General features: G+C 35.0%; 2 protein-coding genes across 2 annotated transcripts; one reads left to right on the forward strand and one right to left on the reverse strand.

Annotated features, from left to right (window-relative positions):
• Nucleotides 1-232: 232 nt before the first annotated feature.
• On the reverse strand, nt 233-1,519 carry LOC112083480. The gene has a single exon (XM_024151508.1). The coding sequence runs from the start codon at nt 1,517-1,519 to the stop codon at nt 233-235; it is 1,287 nt and encodes a 428-aa protein (XP_024007276.1).
• Nucleotides 1,520-15,621: 14,102 nt separating this feature from the next.
• LOC18012532 (sterol 3-beta-glucosyltransferase UGT80B1) lies at nt 15,622-20,869 on the forward strand. The gene is given in 15 exon segments (XM_024151082.1): nt 15,622-15,812; nt 15,906-16,572; nt 16,801-16,949; nt 17,210-17,452; nt 17,680-17,791; nt 17,933-18,103; nt 18,229-18,292; nt 18,391-18,448; nt 18,574-18,751; nt 18,975-19,105; nt 19,358-19,460; nt 19,566-19,642; nt 19,742-19,789; nt 19,913-20,062; nt 20,414-20,869. Coding segments are annotated over 14 exon segments (1,887 nt in total). The 5' UTR covers nt 15,622-15,812; nt 15,906-16,382; the 3' UTR covers nt 20,627-20,869.
• Nucleotides 20,870-26,117: the final 5,248 nt, after the last annotated feature.

The raw sequence follows: 26,117 nt of genomic DNA on the forward strand, positions 1-26,117 counted from the left end.
TTAACTCCGCCATGTACCGGTTGTAGAGGTTGTAAGCTTAAGCCACACGTTTGACCAAGTACAGCAACTGCTTCCCCTTAAACTTTGTTACTATGTTATCATGATAGTAGCATATCCCTCGTTTTGCCCATGGGAAAACAGTTTGACAAGCTTTCTTAATAGAAAGATGTCTGTCAGAAACTATCACCAAAGGATAACCATCTGAGACACATTCACACAGTTTAGAAAAAAATCATTCCCATGAAGCATCATCTTCACTATCAACAATTCCAAAGGCCAAAGCAAAAATCTGAAAGTTTCCATCTTGTGAGATGGCCACCAAAAAAGTACCTTCGTATTTCCCTATTAGATGACATCCATCCACCACAATAACTCTTCTCATGTACTGAAAACCGGCAATCAATGCTCCAAATGCGAGAAATAAATATTTGAATTTGTTATTGGAATCTACATGAAGAGCTGATACTGTTCCCGGATTGGCTTTGTTAACTGAATGTAGGTAAGCTGGGAGACTCGCATATCCATCTTCAGCTGTTCCCCTGACCAATTGTTGGGCATATATCAAAGATCTGTATGAAGCAGTGTAATCCATCTTGATTCCAAACATATGCTTCATTGAATCCTTGACATGTTGTGGTGTAAGACCATCAATGATGCCCAAATGGCTTATAAACAGCTTGCCAATATACTTAGGAGTAGACTTCCCACGCTGAGCCATTCGCTGGCCTATTGAACATGTGTGGTCTTTCACATATTTTTTCACCCAAAACATGGATGCATCATTCTTCACACTCGCTCTAACCATCCAAGCACATCCTTCCACGCGACATTTAGCCACAAACAGGGTCTTCGTCGACTTCTCTCTTTTAAAAGCAAATTTTAAAATTATTGCAGTCAATCTAACCTCTGATAACAGCTTGTCCTTTGTAGGGAAACTTGCCCTAACATATATATTATCAGACCATAAGATGGGCGTGCTTCCTGTTTCACCATATCTGTTTCTGACATTATCAATACAGACTTCATCTTCATCATCATCTTCATCTTTCATTTTCCTGTAGACACTGTAATCTTCTCCGTCAGAGTAAGCTGCATCTTCCACATCTTCTCCATCCTCGTTCACATCAGAACTGGCTGTCTCATCATCGGTAGAATGTTCTGAATTTTCCTCCGACCCTTCACCTAAATCTTCATCTGATCCTTCTTGGTTCTCCTCAGTATTCATCTCCAGTCGACTGGGCACACAAAGACGTACCATATGCACTATGCTTAACGCAATCAAGCTTGAAACTTGTCTGTCATTGGTGACATGCATTGGAGGTGTATCTGCAGCAATAGTTTGCAACATTGAGTCTGGTAGTGAGTAGGTTAAATCGATGAGCTCAGTCTTCTTGCCCAAGTTATAGTCATCTCGCACCATGTCACTAAGCTCCCCCAAAGTGCAACCATCGTTCAAAAACCACATTATTCCACATTTGCCCATGTCAACCACAACATGCCATGAATTCTCCTCAATCATTTATTCCCCGTACACAACAGGAATTTGAGCCATTCTCTGAAAAAATAACCAGATAAACCATATTAGCAAACACTGCATAAAGACTTTTGTATCAAGAGTAGACTTCTCCCGAAAAGAACATTAGTAGACTACACGACGAAGTCTACTTTGATAAGTTAAGTAGCTTAAAAATTGAAACCTCTGATTCAACAATAAATATCGAATGAAATGAAATAAAATTCACTGGGTAGTTCAACCACTTACTAAAAAGCATTTCTAATCCAAAAAATTTCAAAAATATTTTATGAATTTGCCTAAAACGCGTTTTTTAAAAAACGGCAAAAAGTAGACTTCTACAGCAGACTTCAAATGTAGACTGGAGGAGAAGTCTACTTTTTCATAGTGAAGTCTGCTAAAGAAGTCTACTAAAAACAGGTCATTTTTGCAATTGACCAATCCGTTGACTTTTCCTTCAGTAGACTTCAGAAGTAGACTTCCGGCCAAAAAAGTTACTTTAGCATTTGACCGATGCATTGACTAACAAAGTAGACTTCTATTGTAGATTTCATGTAAGACTAAGTTTTTCTGACAGTCTACTTTTGAAGTCTACTTTTTTAATAGAAGTCTACGGAAAAAAATAGGTTATTTTTGCAATTGAATTTTTTGAGTAAACTTCACAGTGAAGTCTACTCAAAAAAAGATTCCTTCTAAGTTTGACCAGAAAATATAAGTAGACTTTCCAAAGAAGTCTACAGTTTTTAGACTTCTTTGGGAAGTCTACTGAAATTTTTCGGAATTTTTTGAATTTTTTAATTTTAAAAAAACTGTAGTCAAACACTAAAATGACCTATACATTTTTGGTCAAACTACAAAAATAACTTTAACGTAGACTTTTTCTGCAGACGTAAACAGTAGACTTCATACGGAAATCTATATTAAAAAGTCAAAATACGGTCAACTACAAAAATAACCTCTTTTCTTTAGTAGACTTCTTAAGCCTTCAAACGAAGTCTACTATGCTTTTTTTTGTTTTCAAAAGATATCGAGTAGACTTCTCGTGACGTTTAATGAAGTCTACTTTTAAGAAGTCAATTGCAAAAATAACCTTATGTTGACTAGTAGACTTCAGTATACTTCACGAGAAGTCTACTTTCGCGATATGAAAACTGAAATATGGAGAAATTGAAGTACGACGGTTACCTTTAACAAAATTGAGCTCGCCTACGGTTCTCTTAAGCACCCAGAACTCAGGATTTCACCGAAAATAAACAACCCAAGTGTCGAGTAACCAGAAATCACTGAAAATGCATGGTCTTACGCATTGTAACTTAGCCCAGATGTTTTGGAGAAGAAATTACGAAAGAATGAGCAATGTTAATGAGCTCAGATATTTACTTATTACAGCTTTAAAATTTGTTGAGAAGCATTTATTCCCATTTCGTGGTTGTTCATGGTGGTTGAATGAATTGAAGAAGATGGCATTTTCGTAATTAAATGGTCTTTAGGAGGACCAATGAGACTTTAGCCAAATTAAGGAAAAATCGAAATAATAGATGTATAATGGCATTTTCGTTAATATTTTAGGTGGGAAAGATAAAATTGTGACAAAATGGCAGAAGTTGGAGAGAGAAAAAAAAGAGGTTAGTTTGGTGTTTGACTTTAATTTTTAGGTTAAATCTGAAACTCACCCTTGTTTTTTTACCAGAAATTATGGGTTACCATCTTCCTTTATCTCTTGGCGAAACCGACGTTAGACACGGTAAAGTCATTACAAAAAGCAAATTTATGGCTTGGATGGAATGTAACCAGAAGTACGAAAATGGTCGACACATTCTATACACTGAAGTTCCTACCAAATTTGTGTGGAATGCCAGACTTAAAGAATGGAGACTTAGAAAACGTGGTGTTGGTCAATCTGGGGTACTTAAGAAGCGTCCCATTGAAGATTCCGAGCTTTTTTACTTGTGGTTATTGTTGCACATCGTAAGAGGTTCTACATTTTATGATGATATTAAGACTGTTGATGGTGTTACTCATCCCAAATTCAGAGAAGTTTGTCTTGCTAGAGCATTTGTCCCATTTGAAGATCAGTGATTTCTTTATCTTTTTAAGTATTCACTATTAAGTTTATTGATAATTATTTTTATTTTTCATAACATTTTGGTTTTTATATGTAGCCAAAATAATCAATAACGATGTGCATTTTACGAAAAGTGAAATGGAATAAAGCTTTTAATATTTCTTATTATTTGCACTTTATATATCCAAATTATTAACTAAATATTAGGGATTTTCTTGGTACAAAAGTTATAACTATATGACAGGACTTCAAATTACAACATACGGATATTTTGAATAGTAATTGTATACGGATAACAACAATCTTTATAGCTTTAATGGGCTGTCACATATATATTTGGTTGCTCATCTAATCATGAAAGTAATATAGTATGTAGGGTTTATATTAGCAAATCCAATCCATTTTTCGTCTAAGTATCATCTGTGTCTATTTATATATCATCTTCGCATATAATCTACATCTCCATGTTTAGAAGTAAACGCAGATTATATAATTTGGCCCATACAATATTATATGAATATATATTTGATAAACCCATAAAGATATAGGTAGTTATATAACAAATTCATTATATTGTTGTACGCTTTAATGATAAACTGACATTCTATATTTATTTCGGATGTTTGCTTTATGCAATAACTCATCGATACTTAATTTAAACATAGGATATTTTCATCAATACTATTAAGGTATGTGTAGAACTATAATGGAATATTTTTGTATATTTATAGTATTAAATGTAATAAGTGTTTAAAGGACATATATCTAAGTATTTATTAGTACGACATTTAACAATACCATATAAATTCCAAATTATGTTCTACTCTTCTTCAGTGATTTTTTAAATTTTCTTAAAATATTCTATGCGTTGTTATTATAATATTCACTTTACTATCCTGAGTATCTTACCTATATTCGCTAAATCCTACATCGTCGGAGATTAAAAATTTGTTCACCACTATTTAAGTAATATTTTAGAAGGCATACAGTAAAGTTGTAATTACTATTGTTTGATATTATGTTTGGCTACGACTACATTTCAGATTTGAACACTCATACCTCAGACTGTAAGTTTCGAGTTAAGATCGTTCGGAAGTGGAATGAATGGATTCAACATGACGATGTCACTCTAATGCTTATTTGTCTGATCCAAAGGGTACTTCAATATAATATCTTACTATATGAATTTATTGTTTTGTTGCGTATACTACTGAACTAATATTATATTTGCTCATAAACTTATTATTTGTATTGTGTTCGGGACATACTATAGAAGCAAGAGTGAACAAAAAATTCATTAATCATTTTGATTGTTTGCTGGTTGAAAATCAATGGTATGATATTGAAGATTTTGGAGTAATCCTTAGCCGTGAAGATAATTCAGCATCAACGAATATTCATATAATGTTATTTATTGTGTCTACAGTCGTCACAAATTTTGAGAAATTTTCAAGTTAGTTCACCTCCGTCTAATTTTGAATCTATTTAACTCCATATGCTTATGTATGAGAACTTTTTATTTAATTTGCAGCTATCCAAACAACGTTGATGGGAAGATGATGTATTTTTTTAGAATAAAATTAGAATTTTAATATTTATATTCTGTATTTTTCTGTTTTATGGTAACTTATTATGCTATAATTTCTCGATATAATGATTTCTGATTGATTCTCTCTTGTGTTATACCTATTATTTTAAAAATCAAATGATCACATACATATATATAATTACAATTTATGTTCAATTAATATAGTGTACGTTAACGTATATAGAACAAGTGTTCATAAGTGCACTACAAAGCGTATGCATGCTACGGAATAAATAGTCATAACGTCAGCTTTTTAACTTCTCAATACTAATGATTATTGTCTTGGTAATCGATTAGAGTTGCAATACTAATGAAACCATATAATAAATTGAATAAATATGATTTAATTTATAATTTGATGACGATAATAACCAGTAATTAGAATTATAAATATGCATTAATTTTGTTATATATATTTGATATTCTTTGATAGTATAGAAATATATAATGTTTAATTATTTTTGTTGTTGTTTAACTATAACAACTCTGTTTGTTTTTTTATTTAATAATTACTAAAAAAATTTATAGCCATATTCTGTAACTGATGCTACATAGATATGTGAGATACTAGACACTTTGTTTTTCTCCATGGTAATCATTACACTAAATATCAATGCATTTTATATTTCAATTTAAGATAACCAATATAATAAATGAATCGTCGCCATTTAAGATAATTTTATATTGTTAGGTGTGAAACGGTTATTATATAAGATATAAACTAAAAACGGTAATCATAAACTACTTTCACTCCTAACATATAATAACAAACTAAGTCTTATTTTATTTCAGTTATCGGAGTGATTTTTATTCGATATCTAAAATATATAACCAATAATTATACTATTTACTTTAATGTATTAAATGTGAAAATGAATTTTTGATTAAATGAAATATAAATTTTATATCATGTAAACTACTTTCAGTCCTAACATAGGAAAACGAATATTTATGTATATATTTTGGAATATGAATCTCAAAAAAAGATTTGTCATGAATTAATACAATATAGAAAGTATGTTGCATTCAATGTATATAAACGTTATTAGTTGCTACGATAGGTGTAATCGTTATTTTTGTTTTTTAAAAAGAAAACCAAACCGGTGCCAAAATTAATTCGAAGAAGTGCTCCTTTTCGTTTTTGACGACGGTTCCATTTTATTTGTATTCTATTTATACAGTTCGATCATAATTCAGTCTAACTTCGTGATTATCAGAGACTATTGCTTAACAGAACAAACAAAACTTCAAAACACGAACTTCTCGAATTATGTCTTACCATGACTTAGTTAGTAAGCTTACACCATGGGAAGAAAATCCGGTGATACATGTTGTTATTTACAAAAAAAATGGATTGAGAAAGACAGCAGTGGTCGGGATCGTGTCGAATTCATATTTACCGACGAAGAGGTAAATAAGTTGATCTTTTATGCTAGATGAATTTTTGGTGCATGCAAGTAAAAATTTTTGCCCTAATAGTTTTTGAATTTTACAATCTGTAATCATTCTAGGGCTGTAAAATTCATGCGTCTGCTCATAACTGGATCCATGAATATTTCAAGAATGAATGTCACGAAGGAGAATGGTTTGAAATTCGCAATTTTATTGTCAGATCTTCAGATTGGAATAATTGGAAAGAACGCCCAACTAAACATCCTTACAATATCGTTCCTACTCGAGATGCCACACTTGACTTTATATGCGAAGAGCCGGTATCTAATTGAAATTTCTTGAATTTAATCAAATTCGAAGATATTGTGAAGAGGAAAGTGGATCTTGTGTTTCCTATTGGTAATATTTTATTTTCATTATTGATTTATTTAGTTTATTTGTTTTTAATAATATTTAGTCCATTATATGTTAGGGAATCATAATGTTATTTTAACTTCTATTCTTTTTAAAAAAATAGACTTGGTTGGTGTGATCGATTTTGTTAGTGAAATATCCATTGGCAATGACTTTGACTCCATTTCAAGAATTCAGCCAAAGAAAGTTCTTGAATTTCATATAAGAGATCTCGAGTAAGTGTATTTTCTATATGTTATGAAATTTCATTTTTTTAAGTATTATTCATTGTTGTTATGTTTACTTTTAAATTTATGGATGTTGTTATCAAATGTTTTGCCTTTGATAACTGCGCAATTTGTTTTGATAATTCATGAAAATCAAGAAAGACTGATCGCATTTTCGTTCTGTTAACTGAGTGGAGACTTGTCTCTATAAAGGTTAGATACCCCATGTATATTATTATTGAATTTGGTATCTGAACTTCTACCAATATAACGGTGTCAAATGCTACAATTATATTTTTCTTTGTAGGTAAACACATTGTCAGAAATGGAGGAGGCTAGTCTCGATTTCTTTTCAACCCAGAAATAACTGAAGTTCAAGAGTTTGCGTACATGTAAGCCGTTTTATCTTTATTGTTAAATGAAATAATAATTTATAGTTTCTAACTATTCATATTTATATCAACAGGTTCGTTCTGGCTGACAAGAAGTCAAATATCAAACCAGATTATTAAGATGCGTAGATGAAACCGGACTACATTATAGCACATATTCGTTCAAAGGAGATATGCCCTCCTATTTATATTTATGTTATGAATCTAATATCTTGAACTTATTAATTTTTGTGGGGTTTTTACAATGGTTGTTTATGTATTTTCATAAACATATTTTATTTTTATATCTAAATTACTATCTGCTTACATATTTATCAATGATCGTCAATAATTTATAATCGTGTGATAGAAATATGGAAATTAAGTTATTAATTAAATTAATTTTATCATTATTATATATTCCTTATTATATGAAAGGATATTATCTTGTGATACAAATTGATGGGCTTTTAACTAGAATGTAAGTTATCATACCAAATGATTGTAATACAAATCGATGGGCTTTTATTGTTTAAAATCTGTAAAACTATCAACAATTTGGAAAATTCTTGGGTTCACCCCTAGGGGTGAATTCATTCATTCATCCTCTTTCATTTAAGTCAATGAGAATCTGCTATGTAATATTATCTTTAAAGAAAAATAAAAAATTAAAATTAAAAGATTAAATACTCAATCAAATATTTTGTTAATATTTATATATATATAATAAATAATATATATATATATATATATTAGAATTTAGGTTTAGTTTTTATTTTTATTTTTTTAAGGTTTATAGATTATGATTTAGAGTATAAAATTAGAATTTAGGATTGAAAAATTAGAATTTAGAGATTAGAGTTTAAAATTCCGAAAATAAAATATAATTATATATATATATATATAAATATTAAAAATAAATAAAACTAAAATTTTAATATACCTATTTCCAATTTATTTTTTAGTTTTTCTTTATTTAAAAATTCAAAAAAAAAAAATAATAATTATGTAAAAATATTTTTTTATTAAAACTAATTCTACATAAATTTCAATATTATGCTTGGGTTCAGTATTTACAAATTAGGATTTAGTTTTTTCCATTGGAAAAATAATTTAATATCATATTTGGGTTCACTATTTTCAATTTAGGGTTTAGTTTTTTTTATTTAAAACGAATAATTATGTAAAAATATATTTTATTAAAAATAATTCTACATAAACTTTAATATTATGTTTGGGTTCACTATTTCCAAATTAGGTTTTAGTTTTTTCCTATTTAAAAAAAAAATATTTAAAATGTGCTATTTTGGTAAGTTACTTTAATTGATTTTACTATATAGCAAATTCTTATTGGCTAAAATGAGAGAGGGTGAATGAATGAATTCACCCTTAGGGGTGAACCCAAGAATTGTCCCAACAATTTTGCTTTCTATACTATATATACACTTAGCAAATTTGCATTTTAATTTGCCCACTTGATTGCTAACATATACTTAAAATCTACATCTCCATATCATAAACATCATACGTATTGATGTTTAAACTCCACATATCATTCCATCCATAACATTCAACTCTATATATACACTGAACTAAACATTAATTGGATATAACTTATGATTTATTTTTCATTTTAGCCAACAAAAATCATTTCCGCCCACCAATGGGCGGGTTAGTATCTAGTTACAAGGCTAAAAAATATAACAAAATAAAAATAAAAAATTACACTCTCTCTCTTGTCTTTCTTTCTCTGCGATTATAGTATTTTTTTTCTTTATTTTTTTTCTCTTTCCTCTCTTTCCTCAAACTTCTATTTCTCATATTTTATTTTGTTTAATTTTATTATAAACAAATAATTTTGCAGTTATTTTTACACTATCAGTTATATCTATTTTATATCTATATTTTGATACCCATTTTACAATAGTTTACATAATTATATAATATATATATATATTATATAAAAATAATAGACATATCTATATAGTGTGTACATGTATACCATATTATCTTGAAGCAGCATGTATGTTCATGTAATTGCATTCACGTGTATCATATTATTGTGCAGCAGCATGTATGTTCATGTAATTACATCCACATGTACCATATGTGCGTAAATACGTTTATATATCCATGTAACTTCGTCCACATGGACCACATGTTCGTAGATACGTCTAAATATGGATACATGTACGTATCCACGTGTACACAACTAAATAACTATATGTATGTTTTATATAATTATACGTATTATATATAAGTAAATTAATGAAAAATATTACTCAAAATATAGATATAAAATAGATATAACTGGTTGACAAAAAAAATAGATATAACTGATAGTGTAAAAATAATTATAAAATTATTTAAAATAAAAAAATAAAAAAAATATAGAGAATATAATTATGAGGAAAAAAGAAAAAAAAAATGCCGCCAGAAAAAGGGACAAAAAAAAGAGTGTGACTTTTTATTTTTAATTTAATTTATCTTTAATCTAAAAAATATATAGAATAAAAGAAAGATAAATTATAATCTTTTTTTTTTCATCTATCCAATTACTTCAATCACATTTGGCCAATCCGCGGAGTGGTCCGAGAACCATCTAAGACTGGCTCGTTATGATCGATTTGGGAAAAGATAACTCCTTTAGCTCGAGCTTCTTTTGCAAGACTATCCGCCCGGACATTTAAACTTCTCGGAATATGGGATAAAGTGAACTCTGAGAAGCTATCGCGAAGGGTACGGAAGGAATCCAACTCTATCTTAAAAGACGGCCAATCCTCCGGAGATCCAGACATGCTCACGAGGTCCGAACAATCGGTCTGGAAATGCACAAATGACATCTGTTTATCTCTCAAGTATGACATAACCCATAAGAGACAGTCCATCTCGGCGTGAAGAGCCGAAAGGCTTCTACGGCATCCCTGTAGTCCGAACATTTCATTCCCTCTGCCATCCTCCAAACTCCAGCCCAGGCCACTAGTCTGTCCGTGGTTGGTCTAAGATGCATCAAACCGGCATATAGGGATATGCGGATCTTCGGGAGGCGCTAACAGGGGTAGAGGGGGAGCCAACACCTCAACCTGTGCGACATCGTCAACATCAGGTTGGTTTGCTAATCTCCAACATTCTGCTTCCACTTTTGCGTGGATCAAGGTATCTTGCGGGGAAATTTCTTTCCCGTTGAAGATTTTCTCGTTCCTTGCCTTCCAAATAAACCATAGGATCCAAGGATACACATCCTTTTGGGGATCTGACATGCCTATCTCTTTTGTTTTCCAAAAGAGAAAGCTCATATTTTGATAAATAAAAGTACTCGGAAAGAGACCCGGAAGGGACGGAAAGTCCGATAACGCCCAGACTTGTAAGGCCGGGGGACATAAAAACAGTAGATGGTTTATGGTTTCCTCAGGATCCCCACAGCCGGGGCAGCGTTTGTCGGAACCCATATGACGGTAAGTGAGATTCTGGCATGTCGCAACACACCCTGATAAAGATTGCCACATAAAGTGTTTCATCTTTCCAGGTGTACGAACTTTCCAAACATGTCGTTGTAAGGCCGTGATGCTTGGTTCCCTAAACGCTCCAGCTTCTCGTTCAATCTTTGTTCCTCTAATTAGATCATATCCCGACTTAACTGTATAAAGTCCCGATTTAGAGTGATTCCATGCATATCCATCTAAGTTACGAATACAACTAGGTCTCAACCCGAGGATAAGGGAAACATCCTCAGGATGGAATTCTCTAAGCAAGGGAGTGTCCCATTGCTTGGTATCTTGGCGAATGAAAGAGTATACCAGAATTCCTGGGTCTCGGAATCCGATCTGCGGGGCAGTTCTAGGCGGCCGAGCTCTAAGATCAGGAATCCATGGTTCGCTCCAAACTCTCGTATTTAGGCCCGATCCAATCGTCTTCCTCAATCCCATCTTTAGAAATGGTTTTGCGGCCATTATACTCTGTCACCCATAGGATGGTGAGTAGACGTTCCGGTCTTCAAGAGGATCAGATCGTCTGAAGTATCTGCCTCTTAAGACCCGGGCCAAGAGGGATGAGGGGTATTGGATCAGCCGCCATAGCTGCTTAGCTAGAAGGGCTAGGTTGAAGTCTTGTAAGTCTCGAAATCCGAGGCCTCCCATATCTTGGGGGACGCAAATCTTATCCCAAGCAATCCAGTGTATCCCGCTACTATTCTGCTTTGAACTCCACCAGAAGTTTGCAATGGCACTCTGCAGTTTGTCCGTCACTCCTTGGGGCAATAGAAAACATGACATGACGTACGTAGGAACGGCTTGTGCAACGGATTTTATTTGAATTTCTTTTCCACCTTTGGAAAGAAGTCTTGCAGACCAATTATTGACCCGGTTGCTCAGACGATCCTGAACATAAGAGAAGACTTTCTTCTTAGATCCACAGATTTGCTCTGGGAGACCCAGATACATCCCCATACCACCCTCTGATGATATTCCTACGGCATTCTTGATACCTTGCTTTAAATGCGGGTCCACCCTATTCCCGAACATGATGGATGATTTGCCCAAATTAAGTTGTTGTCCCGAAGCCGATCCATATGTATTAATAATCCTGAAAATCTCGGCACCTTGCTGGATTTCTGCTCTACAGAAGAAAAGACTATCATCGGCAAAGAGAAGATGTGAAACTGGTGGACTCGCTTGGGCTACCTTCAGCCCAGAAATACGGTTTTCCTCCTCTGCTCCATTGAGTAGCGAGATAAGAGCCTCAGTACACATGATAAAAAGAAAGGGAGAGAGAGGATCTCCTTGCCGCAGTCCTCTTGATGGGATGATCTTTCCTTTTGGTTCTCCATTTATAAGGACTTGGTATGAGACCGAGGAGATACAGAACATCAAGAGTCTGACCCATATCTCAGAAAATCCTAGCTTGGTCATTAGGGCTTCGAGGAAACTCCATTCAATCCGATCATAAGCTTTGCTCATGTCTGTCTTGATGGCCATGAAACAGTGTTGGTGCGGAGGGCATGAAAATTTTCTTGTGCCAACAGAATGTTGTCTGTAATAAGACGTCTAGCCATGAAGGCCGATTGAGTTTCCGAAATTAGATTTGGCAATGTCTTCTTTAGTCTTTTACACAGAAGCTTAGAAATAATTTTATAGCTTACGTTGCACAGGCTAATCGGACGGAGTTCCGTCATTGCTCTGGGTTTTTCTTTTTTGGGGATAAGACATATGTTAGTCTGATTAAGTCTAGGATCAAAGGATCCTGAAGCAAAAAAATCTTTGACCAATTTAACTATATCATGGCGGAAATCTTGCCAGAATTTTTGGTAGAATTTACTCGTCATCCCATCAGGTCCGGGGGCTTTGTCCGGGTTAATATCAAAAAGGGATTCCTTAATCTCTGCTTCCGAAGGATCCATTAGCAGGAGCTGATTAGAGGTATTTGTGACTTTCTCGGTAATAAACCGGAGTGCATTTTCTGGATCTGTAGGCTGTGACGAAGTGAAAAGGTCTTGAAAGTATTTGGAAGCCACCCGTTCAATACCCTTCGCATTCTCCACCAAATTCCCATTATCATCTTTTAAGGAAATGATGCGGTTCCGGCTTCTCCTTTGTTTGGTAAGGGCATGAAAAAATTTGGTGTTCACCATCCTTATGCCATCGCTCCCGACTCTTTTGTTGCCAATAGATTTCTTCCTCTCGAAGCGCTGAGCAGAGTTTCCTCCTAATCTCTTATATTTCTTCTGTCGAGGTATTCACATCATCTTGTGCAACATCTAGTTGAATCTTTAAGTCTTCAATTATTTTTTCCGAATTAGTGGGAAGAGATTTCTTCCAAATGGAGATACTCTTTCGACAGTTTGCAATTTTTTGATGGAAATCTCGACGAGAGATTCCATCAAAAGTGCCCCATCCAGAGATTACTGCCTCTTTGAAACCCGGCTTTCCCAGCCATCTTTTATCAAACCTAAAAGATTTTTTCCTCCGTTGGTTATCCACTCGTACCATAGCTAGAACTGGTTGGTGGTCCGAGCCCCATAGTTGCAAATACTCCACAGAAGTGTGGGAAAATTTGGATTGCCATTCTTCATTTCCAAGGGCCCTATCTAAACGGCATTTAACTTTACCCGAACGTCCTCTTCCAACCCATGAGAATGAGTTTCCCTTATACGGGAATTCTAGCATGCCACAATTATCCAACATAGTTCGAAAGGGGATAAATGAGTATTCCGATCTCCTACGCCCTCCTCGTTTTTCATGATTTCCGGTAATATCATTAAAGTCTCCTATCATAAACCATGCCTCTTTTCTAGAGAGACTCATCCGGGTGAGACGCTCCCAGACATTTTCTCGGTTTTTTATAACCGGATCTCCGTAGACGAAAGTCATAAAGATTTTATGTCCGTCTAGAGTAGTTTCTACATCAATCAAGTGCTTATCCGAATATGAAATAGAAACCGTAGGTTCATCCATATAAAAAAGAGCGAGACCACCGCTTCGACCTCTCGGTTCAACGGTACAAACATGGTCATAGCCAAAATACACTTGCATATCTTGCAGAAAATATCGATTGTTCTTTGTTTCTGATAAAAATAAAAAGCGAGGTTGAAAACAATAGTGAAGTTCTTCTAGGTGTTCTTTTGTCAGGTCGGCTCCCGCACCTTGACAGTTCCAACCAATTACATTCATTTTGGATGGTTTGTTGGCTTGGGCTCCACGAAAATCAGAGATTGTTATTTTGGGCTTTGGAAGTTTTTTCTTTTGGGCCTATCATTTTGTTTCTTACTTGGGCTTGGCCCAGATTTTTCCTTTTCCTTACTTTTTCCTTTTTGGGCGACACACAGCGCCACGCAAACCCTTTTTCTTTTTTTTTTCCGACCGATGAAACGGATCTGCCGTCGTCGTCTGAAAAATGGTGACTTTTGAAGATCTGGCGTTTTAGGAGCTATCCAGAACCATGTCGTCGATTGTGAACCTAACAAACCTTTGGGTTGATGACATTATTGGAGGAATTAGACAGAAATCTCAAAAACTTCCCGGGGTAAGTAATTAGGAGATTACGAAGCAGGTAGATTCTTAGCACAAGGCTAGATACAGGAAAAAAACTGGCTTCTTTCGGAAGGAGATTCAGTTCCTCAGAAGGCGAGGCTTGATCCTGAGATGAGCATCGCCGGTTAGAACCTGAGGAAGAAGACAGATCTGAGGGGAGGAGCAAGGAGACAGCAATCTCTACGGGAGCAAGGTTTCTGCCTTTCAGATCTGTCAGAATTCAGATCCAGATCTTCAAAGGAAGGAGGAGCAACAGATATCGCTGGGGCTGTCAGTTCGATACTGTCATGGAGGGGGAGCAGATGATGGGGAAGGCGAGCTAAGAAAAGGATCTTAGAGATCCAATATTTAATCCGTCGGAGAAGGCCAGAGAACGCCGCCGTCCGGATTCATTGTCGCTATTGTTAAACTTCACAAAAAAGCTTCCCAAATGGGAGAGGTCTTCAGGCTTGTTCGGTGAGGATCTTCCCATCTTGGCCGGAGGAGCTGATAATTTGCATCTGAAGGTGATGGCCGGAGAAGGAGATCCCAGGCACCGGAGCTGATACATATTCTATATTCGAATTCGCCTCTTTGGGAAAAAATTAAGTGGAGAATTCTAATCGGAGTTTTTACTTTTTTTTTCTTTTTTTTTTTGTTCAAACAACCGAAGTTGTAAACTTTCGAAACTTTTCAGATGAAATTTTTTTTTTTTTTTGAAAGTTTTAACCTTTTCGTTACATTGTTAGAAGTGTACAAGTCAACTAGTGCAAGAAGTTGATCTGCTGATAAATTATATCTAGTTAATGTAAAATATAAATAAGTGTTAAAATAGCAGAAAAAGTGATATTTTATGTAATAAAACGAAATAAAATGATATTTTGTATAATAGAACGAAATAAAGTGATATAAATTGTAAACAACTCTTTTAACAAACTTAAAAGTCGCATATTTACTGTGAAGTCTTAAGAACTACGAAAATTTCATAATCAATAGATTTTTTGTTTCGGTGGCATCCCCTAATATGATTGATATTTTATTTCTGCAATTATTAACAAATATCTTCATCCTCTGTCACCACATTTGATTGATTCAAAAGTCTCCAAACCCCTTGGAAGCTTAATATTACAAGCCCTTTCTCTACAAATTCCCCCAAACCAGACTTTTCCACAGAGAGATACGCAGAAACATTCTCATCAAAGTTTTCTTTCCTATACACTCAGATCAAGAACAAATCTTTCGATCATTAATCATTGATGGTAGATTCAATTGGATTTTACTGGGCAATTGCTTTTCTTGTATTATCTCTCTCTTTGATTGATTGATTTGGTTAATTCTGTTTCTCCGTACAGTTTCGAGATCGTTATAAGTTTGAGTTCTATAAGTTTGGGTAATCTCAGCCTCGCGCTAAACGTGAGACACTCTTTGTTCCCTAATCTTTTCCTGCGTTTTCTCGAATCTCTCTGAAACGGTTAAGATAAAGAGAAAATCCCAAATTTTCGATGTTCACTTTACTATATAATTCCGTTCTTCTTTTTCCTTTTTTTGTATAAAGTGCAGCTAACTTTCCTTGCCTGAGGATTGACTGGTTGGTTCAATCTCAGATTCGCCGCTTACAGCGTTTGGCAAGAGCCATTAGCATCTCTTGAGGGCGCATTGATTCGAATAAATGTCTGAATGGCGTTTCAGAATAGTGTGCAATAGTCTGTAACTCGCTGCGTTTTGGCTGCATAGAAGTTCCTCTGTGGAGTTTGTTTGATACATTTGTAGGTTTCATGTTTCAGAAGCTGATCTTGTCGGAGTTTAGAGCTGTTTAATTGGATTCGGTGATGGCGAGTAATGTAGTTAACCATCCATTGCAAGACTTAGACGACGTGATCAGGTCTCATAAGGATGATGATAAGGAGTTTTCTGATGAAGATAATGGTGTAAATAACGTGAAAGCGAATTTATTGGAAACATCTGGCTCTGTAGAGTCTGCTCCTGAAGGTTCTGGTCGTTCTTCCGAATGGCGTCGGGGTTAGTCTCTATTTAACATTATGTTATTCCACTTTCTGAACTAAATGTTGTCATATCTGCATGATTCAATCTTTGCCACCAAAAACCACAACTATAGGGGTATAGCTAAACTTTTGTCTGTTTTACTTTTTTACATTATGTTCCCAGTATAGAACGAAAGACAATGATTGTTTTCGTTTGATTCTGAAATAGAGCATAACAACTGATCAAGATTTTTTGTTCTTGAAGGATTAGACCACTGCATTACTGCACCCGTTGGTCTCTATGGAGATATGCTAGTTGATGGTAATGAGATCCAGTACTCTCGGTCCTTGACAGAGAAAGGGTCTCCGGCGAGTCATAATTCAAAATTGGATAGACTATCGGAGCGGGAAAAGGTAGGAAAACTAAACCCTCATGTCTTTAGATCTCTCTATGGCAATGGAGCTCGGCTCTTTGCTATCGGATATTACATCCTCTTCCAAAATGCCTCATCATCGTATTGATCTTGGATTTTATCAAGTGAAGATTCTCTTTTTGTGCTATAAGAATCACTAGGATATGTTTCTCTGTTGATTACACTTTTTGGTACATTGAAGAGATCGTTTAATTCTCATGAATCTCATGGTTATTTTTTTGTAATATCTTGTGAATCCAGCAAAAACTCATTGTTGAGCTAGTCAGAATACAAAACGACGGGACAGTGGAAGTTGATATAGATAAAGGTACACCAGTATCGGAGTTATTGGTGTTTCAGCCAACCAAAGGGCAGCCCCCGATCGCATATGAAAAGTCATATGTTGATTCCTTCAGAGCCATTCCAAGGTTAAAAATTGTGATACTTGTGGTTGGAACTCGAGGTGATGTTCAGCCTTTTTTAGCCATGGCAAAGCGCCTCCAGGTAATCTTAAAATAGTCCTCATTCCTAGAATCATATCGTGAACTTAAGAACTAAGCTTTGTGACCACATATATTTACTTTATGTCATGTCTTCTTGTCTGTTTAATTTGGTTTGATTTCTTCATCCATTCCTCGGATATGTTGTTGACTAATTGACCCTAGAGCTAGGATCTATGGTCATTGGCATTGAGAAAGGTTAAAGTTATATACTGTTTTTCCTCGTTGCAGGAATTTGGGCATCGTGTTAGGTTGGCAACTCATGCAAATTTCTGCTCCTTTGTACGGTCTGCTGGAGTGGAGTTCTACCCCTTGGGTGGTGATCCCCGGGAATTAGCTGGATGTAAGAAGTCCTCCATGAAAAGATTCATTTATATTTCCTGATGAAAGTCTAATGGATACACAGATAAGCTGTCAGATATTTTCGAGTCAGCTTCCTGTCAATATTTTATTCAATCATAGTTACCGGTATTTTCGAGTGTAGATATGGCTAGAAATAAAGGTCTCATTCCTTCTGGCCCTGGAGAAATAGCAAAGCAGAGAAAACAGTTGAAGGCAATTATAGAGTCTCTTCTTCCGGCATGCACAGAGCCTGATATGCAAACTGCTGCCTCTTTCAGAGCGCAAGCAATAATTGCAAATCCTCCTGCATATGGTAAAATCCCTCACCAAATTCAAAACTTTTTTGATTATTGTTTAAAGACTTTTCTTTAGCATATATACTTGTTTGTTTTCATTGTTCCTATGAAGCTAATGATATTGTTTTGGCTCTAATTGCAGGACATGTGCATGTTGCTGAAGCTCTTGGAGTACCAATTCACATTTTTTTCACAATGCCTTGGACGTGAGTTGACTTCTTTGCTTTTTAATCTCAAGCTCGATGCACCAGCCTTAACGTGTTATATGGTATCGTGTTTTCTTACATCCTCTTCCTGTAGGCAGGCCAACCCATGAATTTCCCCACCCTTTGGCGCGTGTTCCTCAGAGTGCTGCGTATTGGGTAATGTTATTTTTCAATGCAGCCTTAACTGGGTCTTTCTTATGAGTCTTTCTTCTGACTATCCATCCTCGAGATATGATTTAAGGATTGAGGCTGATTATTTCACAACATTGTACTTGTCTCAGCTATCATATATAGTTGTTGATCTGATGGTATGGTGGAGCATAAGGACATATATAAATGATTTTAGAAAGAGGAAGCTAAACCTTGCACCTATCGCATATTTCAGCACATACCATGGCTCAATTTCTCACTTGCCTACTGCTTACATGTGGAGTCCCCATGTTGTGCCAAAACCAAATGGTAAGAACACAGCTGCATCCTCAATTCATATATAGCCCATAGGTTTATCATATGTTTCCTTGTTTCCTATTTCCAATCAAGCTTCATTCTGGTCTCAAGGCTCGTGTTTTCACTTTGTCTAGGGCAAGAGTATTCAATCTTTGGACGTGTACTATTTTTTTAGTCTGTATATTTTCTTTGATTGATATCTGACAAATTACGCATTTGTTTGACTAATTTGCAGACTGGGGTCCTTTAGTTGATGTTGTTGGGTATTGTTTCATGAACCTTGGATCGAAGTACCAACCCCGTGAAGAATTTATCCACTGGATAGAAAGGGGATCACGGCCCATATATATTGGTTTTGGAAGCATGGTAAGCCGAAGACCCTTAATAGTCAGAAAATGTGTTCCTCTCTATGTTACTATTCAGTGATAATGGATAATACTGACAATGGATCTTGATAAGAAATAAGCATCAACTTTAAATCTTAGACTTTTATGAATCTAATTTCAGCATGAAATATTTATACCAACTTAAACGGCATCACACCAGTTATTCTTTGTCAAACTGATGATAATCTATCTAATGCATAGCTTTGTTGTTTCTTCTCTTTTACACAACCAGCCTCTTGACGATCCGAAAAAAACAATGGACATTATACTGGAAACTCTGAGAGATACAGAACAAAGAGGGATAGTTGATCGAGGTTGGGGTGGCCTTGGAAACCGTAAGCAGATTCTGTACCTTCTGTTTTTATTCTCTATGTCCTGAACTGGTTTCATATTTGCTTATACGGTTTCAGAATACATTTCCTTCTTCTAACATCTTGGAGTTGCTGAAGTTCCTGAAAATGTATTCCTCTTGGAAGACTGTCCTCACGATTGATTGATTCCTCAATGTTCAGCTGTGGTAAGCTTTTTTTTTAGATACCTAATGTATTACTACATTAATGTCTCTGAAGACATTATGTTCTAATTGAGGCATGTTTCTTGTGTTGTGTATATGAAGATTCATCATGGGGGTGCTGGAACAACAGCGACTGGACTAAAAGCTGGGGTAAAACGTTTTAACTTTTCATCTTTCAGCAAAGTGTCCTGTGGTGGATGCATTAGCAGTTTTCTTGACCACATGAAGCCTAATGGTTCCTATATTCACTTGAATTCCTTTTCTTGTCTGCAGTGTCCAACAACAATCGTGCCCTTCTTTGGTGATCAATTCTTCTGGGGTGAGAGGATCTATGAGAAAGGACTTGGGCCTACGCCAATACCGATAGCTCAGCTCAATGTCGAGAACCTATCCAATTCTATAAGATTCATGCTTCAGCCAGAGGTACACAATCTTTATTTCCCCTTTTTCATATATCTTCCATGTCTAGCTACGATATTACAGGAAAGAATGGCAATAGAAGCTACGCCTAAACGCTCTATTTATTACAAAATCAAATGAACCATGGTCAACCCAAAATGTAAAGCTTAGAGCTGATCAGCCCATAAACAAAGCTCAAACGCTTTTCCCTCTGTTGGAAACATACAAAACCTCCAAAACTTTCCTTAGCTTTGATTTGTCTCACAAGCGAGATCTCATCCTTATTTATACTAATATATATATAAAAGTAAAACACCCTCTAAATCAAGAAATGGAAAGAATATGTATCACAGGAAATGAACCGTGGTCTTTCAGGTGAAATCACGAGTGATGGAACTAGCAAAAGTACTAGAGAACGAGGATGGTGTAGCTGCAGCAGTTGATGTATTCCACAGGCATTTACCACCGGAGCTGCCATTGCCTGAGTCCTTGCCAGAGAAAAAGGACGAAGATGATCGACCAGACTTGTTACAGTGGTTCTTCATTCAGATTGGCAAAAAGTGTTGCCTTCCATGTGGTGGCGTGTGATATCAAACTTCCTTAGATGTTTTTACTTCCATAATCTTGTCTCTTCAAATCAATTCATTTCATTTAATTGTCAGGAATATGATTAGATTTTTTCGCAGTTACATAAAATAGATATAATAAAATTATTGGGATGGGTTTGGGCACCTTATAAATTTGTTGTTCAATGAGAATATAAGATAATGTGTGAGTTTGGAATCTGAAGTGTACGTTTAGTATTACTTTTCAGTTCATTTGATTTTGATCCGTTTCTTTTGTAGGTAGCTGAATAGTCACAACGTTGTATTGAAGAAAATATTTTAGCTCTAAACTAGAATAATCATAAAAAGAAAAAAAAAATGAAAAAAAAAAAAAATCATAGGTTTGTGTTAGATTGACAACGTTTTATTTTTCTTTTAATCTTAAACTAAGTGATAATTTGTCTTGCGCCGGTATACATCGGTCTTATGCTTACATTTGTTGCAAAATCATTGGATCACCAAATTGCGACCATTTAAGATCAGAAGTGGGATGGCTAATTCTTGATCCACCACACCCAGATGCGTCATTCATGATCTATTGATTTAAGTTGGAGATTCTTTGATGCCAGTCGATTTTCATGAGTGGAATATCAAAGACAAGGAAACTGTCTCTCTCATTCCTGGAAGAGGATTCTTTAACTACATCATCAACAATCATGGACTGCCCCAACCAAAGAATGTGTTTTTGCCAATACCAACAAAGGACGTATTGTACAAGCCTAGTTTGTATCATCAGTTGTTCCAAGATATCTCTCTATATCTTTCTAGAAACAAACTTAAAAACCTAGATTAACCACCAAATGGAAGAGAAGCAAAGTCAGGAGAGTCGAGAGATACTTGTTCTCCAACAATTTCTTCATCACAACTCACAAGGCAACAAAGTTAACTAAATACTTTAACCAAACATTGTATTGGAGGTAACTATCTATATTTCTTTTGAGTCTAGTTTATTCTACTTATCTTTTTATCTTTTTAGGATCAAATGAAGAGATATGAAGGCAACAAACAAACAAATGAAAACCGATATACAAAGATGATCAAAAGATGGAGTTGTCACTAGTCGAGCACTAGATCGGCCACTTCACTTTCTTTGCCAAGGGATTGACATTCCTCTGTTTAAGCGACTTTCAAGTCTTTAACACACCATCCACCTTCCCAGTTTTTTTTTTATTACTTAAATCTGATTGTTTGGAGAGGGGCCCATGGTATGGTTTCTAATTGGGCTTAGGAAAAAGGAACCTGTTGCTAAGTGGAAATTGAAATCAGGTTTGAGGCTTATATATACAAAAGTGTTTGGGGTTTATATAATATAAAGGAGAATTAGTTTTATAATGTTAATTGAATTAGCTATTGTCCCCTTAATTACCCTTTTAAATCAGTTATGAAAATAATAATTAAAATTAAATTTGAAACTATTGTTTAGAAAAATCTAAAATTCTAAAACTGGAAATAAAAATATTTCCGGATATCATTTAAAGAAACATAATATTTAATAAAAAAAATTAAAATTTGTTCTACGCATAGTAGAACGTTTGTTCTATGTTTTACATCTACGTAAAATCTCATTTCTCTAGTTCTTTATATTTTTTATCAACCAGTAGAATTCATTTTCTATAGTTCTTTTTATATTTTACGTTATGGTAGATTACAAGTTCTACCGGATAGATTATATTCTACGTGTTAGTAGAATATAACTTCTACTGAATAGAAAAGGTTATACGTTATTGTAGAACATTAATTCTACTTATTAGACCAAGTTCTACGTTACTGTAGAACATTTCTTCTACATATGGATTTCATTATACATGTTGGTAGAATATAACTTCTACCAAAATCTGAAAAAATTTAGGAAAATTAGTTAATTTCCAGATTTATATATTTTTGAAAATCTTTTTTTTCTCACGTTTTCTTCTATGTTTTTGACGTTTTTATTTCTTTTTTTGGACTTCATCGTTTTCTTCATCATCTTCCCATTGATAAAGGAGATTTTCTCTAGGTTTACGTATTTTCTGCTTCAAACATGCTATATATCTATGTCACTTGTGGTTTCTGGAAATTAAGGACAAATAAAAAGTGGATTTTTGTGGCTGATGAACAAAAACGAGCTAGGTTTGTTGCTGTTGAACCAACAAAATCCCCAAATCAATTGAGTATTTATAAATCCTAAACTCGAAAGTGAATGATAATAACAAAAGAAATAACGAACGAAGAAGATCGGTGGAGGAGAAAGAGGAGCGAAAAACGTTTTAGTTTATTGAAAATTGATTTTCCGGTGATTTTATTGCAGAAGAAATAGCAGTCCAGCGAAGACTGCCGATGGAGGAAAAATTGATTGTGTCGATGGGAACTATGTAGAATCTTTTTTCTACTGACTTTTTTAATTATAAAACATTATTATATATAATAATTTAACTAATTGAATAATCAAAATTAATGGGCATAATTGGAATAAATTTCAATAAAACATTATAAGGACAAATTTTTAAAAAAAAAATATTAGGGGGACAATTCCTAAATCAATTAGCATTACAAAACTAATTCTTCCTAAATATAAACATTTTGATATTAATGTCCACACCAAAATGTTTTGGCACACCTATCTACCTAATTTCGTTACTTTTTATCATTTTTTCTCTCTTCTTTTTTACATTACTAGATGGTTGCCCACACAATGCATGGGTTGTTTACTGAGTGGTCGTTTGTTATTTAGTTAGATATATATTTCTTCAACGCAATAAAAACTTATATTCATATAGAAAAAGACTAATAAAGAAGTGTTAGTGAATAACAAATTGTTTATAGATGTTACTAATAATATACTGAAACAATAATGATGAAATCTAATTCCGTATGTGATAACAAGAGTTTTTCAGGCTCTTTGGGTATTAATCCCCTTTGTCTGTTGTAACATAAAGGATTATCAATCCAGGGTGTGGTATTTACAGAATTGCAATTAAACAAGATTAAAAATTTAAACAGAGCAATAAACAAAAAAACAGCAAATGATTACGATGATATGAATATTCCAGACATGGTAGATGGCTAGGGTGCATCAGGGTTTAACTAGGGCGCTAGTAACAATGATGATGAATGATCTAATCAGCTCAGGATATCAAACAAGTCTTAATCTTTTCCAAGCATTAAAATACTAAACCAAACATTGCTCATACCTAATCATCATTAGAGACACAATGAAAATAATGTATTATAAAACAGTCTCAATATACCATCTATGCTCAAAACAACATTTTCACGTGAATCAAACAATAGACTCTTGACTTAGCTGGTTCAGGCGTTTCATCAAACACCTTTTGAGTGAATGAAATGCCAATGATCTGGGTTAGAGAGATCATCTAAAATCCAAAGATCAGCTTAAGCAAGAAGAAGATGCATAAATCTAGCCCTAAGCAACCTTAATCATACTCTTAAGCACTCTAACCTATATATCTAGAACCATAATGAGGTGAGTACTCACTAATCATATTTAACTCTCTATTTCTTTTGCAAGAAGAGAAGTTAAACATGATTAGTTGATGAAGAAATGTGGAAGATGGATTGATGACTAAACACTCAAGAACTCTTTTGGATTAAGCAAAGAAAGGAGATTTCTCTCACAAAGGTAAGTCTTAACACAAAAGAGGCAAAAATCTTAAGAGAATAAAGGATGATCCAAAGGGTAAAACCCTAAAATGTTTTTATAGTGATTCCCTAAGTTCAGGGTCAACTCGGGACAAACCAGGTGTTGACTCAGGGAAAACACAATAAAAAAACACTGACACAAAGACTCCGGGCATCATATGGCCGATGCTTTGGCCGGTGTGAATGTGTCATGAAATTGTCCTGAAAGTGTAAGCTGACTCCGGGGTTCATATGACCGATGTCCAAGCCGGAGTGAAGAAACAAGTTTCAGCGATGGAAAATGCACCGAGCACCATTTGGCCGATGTTGTGCCCAGTGTAAAGTGCGATGAAGTTTGCACCAGAGAACACATCTTCATAAGGTTGCTCGGTGTGGAGAAGAGTCTTGAACCGCAGAAAATTGCACCGGAGTGCTTTTGGGCGATGTTCATCCCGGTGTAAAAAGCGTTGTGAATTACACCGGGCATAGCATTGGGATAAACTTAGTCGGTGTGGATCTGAAGTAGATTGGTATAAGGTTTGGCTTACTCCGACCACAATCTTCCCAGTGCTCATCTTGGTGTAGACAAGGACCTCTTCGCACTTACATCTCCATAACTTATTTATGTTCAGTGATCCGGAACTCAATTTTCCAGCTCCAGGATAAAATCCACTCAAGCAGCTCCAACTTTGATGAAGGGACCATATGCATTCGGAGAGAGCAAGGCTTCCGTCTCACCGGTTCCTTGAGCCGCATCACGTCTTGATCGGCCGCGATACATTCCATCTGCGATATGTCTACCTCACAACTCCAAATCGTCTGATTCCAAGTGTTCTGGAAACTAAACTCAACCCTCTTGATTTTTGATGAAGACACTGTAGGCTGAATTGCAGTGAAGGTCCTCCGTCTCAGGTGATCTTGTAGAGGTAATGTAAGCTCCAAAGCACTTGTCCATCTTTAAGCTCAATGGTGAGGGGTTCCTCCATAGTCTCAGCTCCAGTCTGCTCCCAAATGACTCCAAATAACCTGAGAACACTCCAAAAATGCAGGACTCCCATGGAGCTAATTCAAAGTCCTAAAACTCTAAAACAAAGACAAAACATAAATAATCTATCTAAAATGCATGCATGAGACTCTATTCTTGGACCAAAAATGCATCATAAACATGCAATTATATGAATATATCGATTCTCCCCACTTATCCTTTGCTTGCCCTAAAGCAAACTAGAACAAAAACAGAGAGAGGTTTGGAGTTTGGGAGTTCACATTTCTTTAAAGAGAGAGAGTTGATCATCAAAAGAATTCAAGCTCATGGTCCTAGTTACTAGTTCTGAAATGCAATGCAAGGAATACTCTAAATGCAGCAAGTTCAAGCCCTGATCTACACAAACATTCTTATCCCTCAGCCTTTTAACATTTATTAAGTTTTAAACCATGTGGATCAAGTGATGCATACCCAAATGAACAAGCTTGGCTAAGGATAAGGTTATGAGATAAAAATGATCTCATTCAATGTATATGTGTGTTCAGTTCAGCACAAGGGATATCTCTATGAAGGAATGAACTTCAACAAAATGCTAAGAGTAAAAAGAAACTGATGCATACAAGAATAGACTCCCATCTATCCAATGCCCCCAATTGATTTTCACCTTAACTCTAAAGCCATGAAGAACACACCTAAGCTACCCTTTTTCCAAGGCTTTCTTTGCCTTCTTAACTCCTTCTCACTTTGCACTATCTAGCCTCTTTTCTTATCTCTTTAGACATTTGAGCCTTTTTGACTTCTTTTCTTTCTTTCTTTCTTTTCACTTAGAGGCTAGACTTTTCTTTTTAAAACCAAGAGCTTTCTTTTTCGT

This window comes from Eutrema salsugineum, unplaced genomic scaffold (assembly GCF_000478725.1).
Source record: "Eutrema salsugineum unplaced genomic scaffold, Eutsalg1_0 scaffold_6, whole genome shotgun sequence".
Lineage (NCBI taxonomy): Eukaryota > Viridiplantae > Streptophyta > Magnoliopsida > Brassicales > Brassicaceae > Eutrema > Eutrema salsugineum.